The sequence below is a fragment of the Misgurnus anguillicaudatus genome, chromosome 2 (genome assembly GCF_027580225.2).
Source record: "Misgurnus anguillicaudatus chromosome 2, ASM2758022v2, whole genome shotgun sequence".
Taxonomy (NCBI): Eukaryota; Metazoa; Chordata; class Actinopteri; order Cypriniformes; family Cobitidae; genus Misgurnus; species Misgurnus anguillicaudatus.
In genome coordinates, this window is record NC_073338.2 from 42941583 (window position 1) to 42949363 (window position 7781).

General features: G+C 34.0%; 2 protein-coding genes across 9 annotated transcripts in view; both read left to right on the top strand.

Annotated features, from left to right (window-relative positions):
• The window catches only part of LOC129442972 (NACHT, LRR and PYD domains-containing protein 1 homolog), a 29429-nt gene extending 26377 nt beyond the window's left edge, over window positions 1-3052 (top strand). For 5 of the 7 annotated variants that reach the window (XM_073855852.1, XM_073855849.1, XM_073855861.1 and 2 more), the window contains exons 9-11: window positions 888-974; window positions 1648-1788; window positions 2120-3051. In XM_073855852.1, the coding sequence (XP_073711953.1) occupies window positions 888-974; window positions 1648-1788; window positions 2120-2162 (271 nt within the window). In that variant the 3' untranslated portion in view covers window positions 2163-3051. Of the gene's footprint in view, window positions 1-887; window positions 975-1647; window positions 1789-2119 lie in introns of all 7 variants that reach the window. The other 2 variants (XM_073855865.1, XM_073855866.1) reach the window with 1 other exon arrangement.
• A 1415-nt stretch (window positions 3053-4467) lies between these two features.
• Window positions 4468-7475, top strand: LOC129442979 (dual specificity protein phosphatase 14). 2 transcript variants are annotated; one of them, XM_055203326.2, is made up of 2 exons: window positions 4468-4624; window positions 5068-7475. In XM_055203326.2, the coding sequence occupies exon 2, from the start codon at window positions 5076-5078 to the stop codon at window positions 5583-5585; it is 510 nt and encodes a 169-aa protein (XP_055059301.2). In that variant the 5' UTR covers window positions 4468-4624; window positions 5068-5075; the 3' UTR covers window positions 5586-7475. The 2 variants fall into 2 exon arrangements, with proteins under 2 accessions (XP_055059301.2, XP_055059302.2); XM_055203327.2 differs by lacking the exon at window positions 4468-4624 and adding an exon at window positions 4640-4772.
• The last annotated feature ends 306 nt before the right edge of the window (window positions 7476-7781 follow it).

Genomic DNA, 7781 nt, shown 5'->3' on the forward strand with positions numbered 1-7781 from the left:
TGCTCAATTGATTAGTTACAAAAGCAATAAAGATAACCATAATGGTTTCTATGAAAAATGTAAAAGTTTCAGTTTTGAAACTAAATGTTTCAGAATTGTCGTTCAATTACCTAATTTGCACTTAAATATAGCAACATTTGTGTCGCGTTATCTGTGAGGCTCTAATGATTTGTCTGCACTGCATTTTTCTGTTGCTTAGTGCAGTTAAATTTAACTTAGTTTGTTAATGAAGTCTACCATCTTGTACAATTACACCAAAGAAGTGCAAATGTAACAACTTAGCCAATATGTGCGTAATTGTAACATTTAGAGGGCTTGTTGTAACACTTAGTACAAAATTTGATGACACAAATAATTCAGCACTATTCTGTCTATATACTAGAGATGAATATTGTTTGTACAAATAGATATCCACACATCCACCATTTATGGTCCCTCTTCTAACCGTCCTTCTATTATGCATATGGATGGATATTTTTAAAAGGGCCGCATAATTAAGACAAAAAACATAATTGTCATTTATTTCCCCTGCTATTTAAATTGTAGTTTAATTAATAGTATTTACATTGTATTCATTACCACTGTACACTTGAGGCTTAGTTGTAACACTGTTACATCTAACTTTGCTTTGTTAAAAAAAAATTGTTTTCAATCCAAGCTATCAGTTAGTTGTTGACATGTTTAAAATTGTGTTATGTTTTAAGTGATTAATATTTAAGGTTGGACCCAACTCAGAAATAAAAAAAACAGGATTTCATGCATATCATCATCATTATTTTAATGAAATTGTTCATATGAATATGTAGAAAGTAACACATAAAGAATGAACTTACCGAACCCTGAAATACAGTAATTTGTTTAATCTGTTTAATGTGTGTGTACTGTAGGATAAATGCAGATTTTTTACTGGAGGAGGCAATCGAGATCTTGCAAAGGTCACACACAAGGCCAAACTGCACTTTGACAATTGAAGGGTTCGTATTAATTTAACATGTCTATTCATCCTTGTCATAGCAGTGGTCCATAAGCGTGCATTACTCCAGTTCTTCTACAGCTATATGTGTAATGTGTAACATGTCAGAGGAAAACCGGCCCTCCCAGCTAAGCCTGGTTTGTCATAAGGGTTTTTCTTCACCAGTGGAGTTTCGGTTCCTTGCCACTGATGCCCTGTTGGTTTGCTTACTAGAGACTGCAGACATTAGCTTGGATTATGGTTTAGTTAATTCTGTTAATATAGCTTTTATTAAAATGATCCAACTGGAATGTTAAAGACATTTTTGTAGGTGTGTGCACTTAATCATGTTGCTACAATAGTTGAAGAAAAGTATGCAGTGTTTTATTCGATTTTAATCTGTTTTTGAGGACAATAACATTCACAATATATATTGTAATCTATATTTAACAATTGTTTAGTTCTCTGCCGTTTCTTCTTTCTTCATGTAAAGCAGAAGCTTTATAATAACTTTGTGTGAGGTGCAAAATAAATTTTTTACTTATTTATTCTTGCCATTTTGACACTTTTCTTGGCACATTTATTAGTGAGGAACAACTTAATATAAACAAAATGTTATGCAAATCATATAAAGTAGTAGTCTGCAGTCTGTCAGGTTTGTGAAGAGCTCAGTAGCTTTCTGTATTGTTTTATAGGTTAAGATGCAACAAGCCATCTCAAAAATGCACACGGCCTAAATGGTTTGGCCCTCAACTGAGCTTCAACCAACTGAGCTGCAACCAACAGGTGGTGATTTCTGTGAATTGTCAGGGTTTTACTGAGAGGACTTTGAGAAGGTAAATTAGTCTTATCTAAGATTTTGATGGTTTCAGTAACAATAAGAACTGTGATATGCCATTAGCAAACAAAGATTTACTGTTTTTAGGTTATTAGTAACTGTGCGCAATTCTACATGAAGGAATTTGCTTTTGTATTTGTATGGACCGGTGTTGTTTGCATCTGTTGAACTGGTCTATAGGCACTTATACAGTACAGTATAGGACTTACATGAATTATTTTTTGCTACAGTGTTTTGTCTTGATTATAAATTAATATCCCTCTCTCTCTCTCTCTCTCTCTCTCTCTCTCTCTCTCTCTCTCTCTCTCTCTCTTTCTCTCTGTTTTAAGGATGGATTTCTCTCTGATTTTTGGAACAAAATCTACAGTTTGATAACTAACAGTAAACTAGAGAGCTGACGTTTTTGAAGCTGTGGATGAAGATAGAAATGAAATATATATAGGCTATCAAGTGCAGCTGGATGTTGTAGTTATGTTCTTATTAAATTCTTTAAAATTCCAAGGAACTGTTTTTTTTCTTTAAAGCACCTGTAAAACATGCAATGTTTGTACCTTTTCTGTATTTCATATACTATATTTCATTTTTTATATTTTTATTATTTTTGTTTTAATTTACTATAGTTTTGTAGTCAAAGTGAAAGCATGGAAGTCTCTGTAGATATTGTGTTGTGATGTTAAAACTTTATTGTCAGTCTTGGTGTTGTTCATTTTATTCACAAAGAACTTCCAAAGCATGATACATGACAGTAATCAATACATTTAAGGCATCTTAAACATTTCATGTATAACCATGTCAGAAAATATATTTTTAATCATAACAGTCCTATTACTTTATGAGCAACTATTGTTACACATGAAAGAAGGACATGACATCATTTGCTTGTGTGTTTTATACTTTTCAAACATAGGGTCATTAAAATCATTGTTATGTTAATACTCCTAAATTCTCTTTTTTTGTGCATGGAGTATAATAAATGCCACACATTCAATGAAAATAAACAGCTCATTTTGTAATCACTGTGTTATAGTAACTCCATGACTGACTGGAAGAAACTTTCAACAAAGGTACTGGTTTATTCCAAAAATAAGGTTTCGTTGGGAAATTATGCTTTAAGGAACAGGTTAAGAGGAAATGTAATATCTGTATGTATTTCTTACATGCATTATATTTCACAAACTTTCAAACATGACTCTTTCATGATTTATTCATGTTAATGCTGCCTGTCATTTTTGAGTGAAGAAGAACTGTTAAAAAATTTGTTTAAATGTAGTTGCGCATGTGCGTGCCATAGCCAGTTAGAATTAATGCTAAATGAAAATTGGTATTTGGCTGCAGTAACATGCAGTTGTGGAGGACTAAAATAACTTTGAATATAAATAAATTAATATAAGTGATAAGAAAATAGATAAATAAACATAGAAATGTAGAAATAAATACAAAAATCCATACATTTGGTCATGAAATTTAAATTATTGGCTGAATTATTTAATCTCATTCATCAGTTTATTGGTGCTATTTTTGTATTTCTACATTTATTTATTTGTTTCCTATGTGTATTTATATACTAATTTGCCTTTGTTATCCTATTTTATATTAATTAATTCATTTATACATGTATTTTTACATTTGTTTTCCTACATTTAAAGAGTTTGGTTCCAAAACGAGATAACTTTTATTATGTTTTATTGTGCTACTTAGCTGTATTTTATTTATTTTTGTTATGAATTCTTAGATCTAAACAAACCAACTGCAGTCTGATTAATATTGAATGGAATACAAAATTTAAAAAACAAGAAAAAAACGGAGTTATCTCGTTTTGGAACCAAACTCCTCATTCGTTTGCTTGATTCGTTTACATGTTTAGGGCTTCATAGGCCGCTCGGGGGCGCTGCAGTACCGCTGCTCCATCATTACCGCACAGAAGAGTAGTAAATGTAAAATGTAAAAATGTAAAACCTTCTACAGTTGTAAAGTGACAACCTGTAGGTTTTAGTGTTTTCCTATCTACATAAATGAAAGTTTAGAAACGTTTATACTCCGTTGTAAATTTACAAAAGGGTTAATTAGTGATGGGAAAAATTAAGCTTTTAGAAGCTTTGAATTTATTGCATATGGCGCAATCTGCTGGTGAAAATGTTGTAAAAGCAACAAGATCTCAGTCCAAACATAGTACACTTTATACACAATAATTGCAAGATTTTTCTAAAATATTTTTTAGGAAAAATAAATTATTAATCTTAACCTAAAGCCATTAAGTAAAAGTGTTTTAGTGTAATTTAGGGCAAACAGATCATTAACACGCTAACCCTCCTTTTAATTATGCATATGTTTGCCAAATTGTCTAAAAACAAAAAAGTAGGCAAGATGGTAGTGTAGCAGTAAGAAGGGTGAATATTTTACCTAACCATATTCACACTAACACTGGTCCATGGGTTCACTTTGTGATCTTCCCCTAATGGTAAACCATCAGATTTCCGAAACAGTTATGATGTAAAAAGTAAAATCAAGTGACTTGGCCAGTTTAAAAAACACTCTCCTAAACAATGATTCGAAACAAACTTTTTTCCTTATTTCTTTATTTATTTCTTTGTTTTCTAAATTTAATGTCACCAATCAAAATATGCTCCACACTCCAGTCCAGTAGGTGGCGGAAACGCACCTTTAAGTGGGTTTCCCAACCGCCATTTAAAAGAAAAGAAGAAGATTCGAAACAAGCGTTTTGTAAATGTTTCAGTTTCACAAAGCATCAAGTATGACTGTCTTACTTTCTCAAAAATACTCGGATTATAGCATAAGGATCCAGATGAAGCGACTGTGTGTACCATTGCTGTGAGGTAAACTAACGTTTAAGTGGTTATGCTGTCATGTAGATTAATACAATAACTGTTTTGACAGCAGAAAACACTTGCCTACATATGACATTTTCGGAATTTTTTTTAACAAAGTTAACTTAAAATCTACAGCACTGAATTTTTAAAACAGGTGAGAAAAATTTATCTCAATTTCGTTCAGGTACATTTTTAAACATTGTATGCATTGTTTTAAAAGTCGTTGAACTTTTATGTTATTTTAGCTTCATTGGTGGCGTTTTTATTAGCATAGCAAAGGACATGGCTTCGAATCCCAGATAGCATACTGATAATAATTTTGTAGTGCTATGGATTTTTTTCACTGAAATAAACTTACTTTTTTTAAAATAGAAAAGTACTGTTCAGAAGAAATACTGTAACTAGTCTAGTCTTAACTGTTTGTGTGTGTTGGTTTTTGTCACCTGCAGTCACCAGAATGATTTCCCAGGTGACTCCCACTCTGTATCTGTGTGGAGTGGAGGCCCTAAATCAGTCTGCACTCGCCAACCGAGGTGTCACTTTGCTCGTGAACGCCTGTGCTGAGTATCCCTGTCCGGAGTACCAGGGTGTGGACTGCATCTGTGTACCTGTAGAGGACCGACCCCACGCCCCTCTAGACCAACACTTTGACAGTGTGGCTGAGCGGATTCACCAAAACCGCAGTGGAAGCTCGCTGGTGTACTGCTCGGCAGGTAGAAGTAGATCTCCTTCACTGATCATGGCGTATCTCATGAGGTATGATGGCATCTCACTTCTTCAGGCTCATCAGTGGGTTCTGGCAGCTCGGCCCTTCATCCGACCAAACGCAGGGTTCTGGAGGCAGCTGCTGGAGTATGAGAGGAAACTGACCCATAGAAACAGTATCAAGATGGTGGCCACCTCACAGGGTGTCTTACCAGAAGCCATACAGCCAACACAGGACTCTTCATACTGCCTTAATTTATAACACAGGACTTTTTGAAGAGGTTTCTAAGAAAATGTATGTATTGTTTTAAAAACTTTATAATATGTACATTAGGGGTCTCCAACATTTTTGTGAGCAAGGGCTACCACAATGGATAAAACATTCTGGAGGGCTATTTTTGATATAGTCTAATCAAAAAAAATTTGTCACGTTGGAGACCCCTGATGTACATAATAATCTAAAATATCTAGAATAACACTCACAAAAAGTATTAAATAGTACTAGTAATAGTTTTGGATAGGGCATTGTGGGTTTCTGGACATTTTTATGCAATTTTTATTAGGTTTAAGGTGAATTAATACATTTTAACGCAAGGTCCTTGCTGAACGTAATGACAGAAATGTTAATGGTTATAATGTTAATAGTCTATATGGTAATAATATGTTGGGTTTTGTTGGTGTGATGTTATCTGGCGGATGGGAACCATATAGACTGACCACCATTAAATCCTTCTGGAATAAGAACCGAAACACTACATAAAGTAATTGTATAATGGTTTCAGTGGTAAAAACTGATAGTTCATAATGGTATTTGTACTTTAAAATTTGTGTTAGTTTTGGGTGAATGTTAATTAAAAAAATCAATGATACATGTAGATAGAGTTAGGAAAATCCTCTTATGCAGCTGACACACAAAACTTGTATGTTTTACTGCATTATTATGATGTACCAAAGACAGATCATGAATCTAGTCTTCAGATCTTTGCAGGGTTGGGCCGACGAAGCAGTTTAGAAATGTATGAAATATCTAGAATGACTAATTTGATGCAATACAATCCAAGTCCTATAGATGTCGCTAGTCTTCAGATTGTACTGACATGAATAAGTGAAAAAAATTGTGAGCAATGCAGCAACAAAATAGACAAAAAGCTAATTGACAGCAAAATACTTCACCAGCATCAAGCAGAGGGGGTTATGTGTAATTTGCGAGGGGAAAACTTTCGATCTCTCCGATGAAGCCAATATGGAGGCGACTTAAACTGCAATTCACCGACGGGCCGCTAGAGGCTGGCTCCAAAAGGGAATCAATTCCCATAGACCCCCATGTTAAAAACTGCCATCAAGCTAGGCGGATGAGGTTTCCAGTAACCAGCTTCACCCACGTCCCGCCTCATTACCCAATTTTCGATTATCAACAATTGATGCGCGGTGATGCGCTGCCAAGATATTGGCTTCAAAAAAGATCTTCACAAACCTATGGGCGACACTACGTCCATATTTTTTACAGTCTATAGTAATTTGCCAAAAAAGTATTGCCATTAATTAAGACCACAACCTGCTTTCCTCTGTTTTAACACATTTAAACATAACAATTTTTCATGGTGATTGACGGGTTGCAACTCTGGTCTTTCATTTTTTCCAATTCAATTTTATTTATAATGCAGCTTTAAATTATTAGAAGCAGGGGAAAACACAGAAAAATCAACAAACAATATAAGTAGCAAATATATAAATATATATTTTCCAATATATAAAAATTCATAGGCTGTACAGGCAAATGTGTAAATGTTTTAAATAAGACAGTGTAATATAACCAAATGTGTATAAAGCAGTTGTTCTCAGACTGGGGGCTGTGGATGCCTGGGGGTCTGTGAGATTGCTACAACTCATAAAATGAAGTTGACTTATTTCAACTATATTTTATAAGTAATAACAACTCATCTCTAGTCAGGATAAATAATAGTAAGTTAAACATTTGAGTTGATTCAACCAAAAAATTTAAGGCAGCAAAGAATTTATTACAGTATTGTGGGTTAAATGCAGAGGTCACAATTTGAGTATGTGTTCCATATTTGACAAACATGTTACTTTCACTAATGCCTGATTGCTTGGAAAGACATTCTTGGAAATATCGTGCTACAGCTCATTAGGGCTGGCAAAAAAAAAATAGATTTTTCGATTAATCGTTTTTTAAAACGTGGTCGATTCAAAATCGATTCTCAAAGAGCAGAATCGATTTTTTTTCTTTCATATTCATTTCCGCAAACATTGAACATAAGATTAACGTGTAACTAAGTCTTCTTCACTAGATGTCACCCTCTTTTTTGCCTTGCGCGATGTTACCAAGGAGCGAGAAGCGAGCCTGTCATTCATTCATTTAATGCTTAAAATGGCGGTTTCAGGTGCTTCATCGATGTTGATGCAACCTTCACATAAAGTATGGAAGCATTTTAGATTT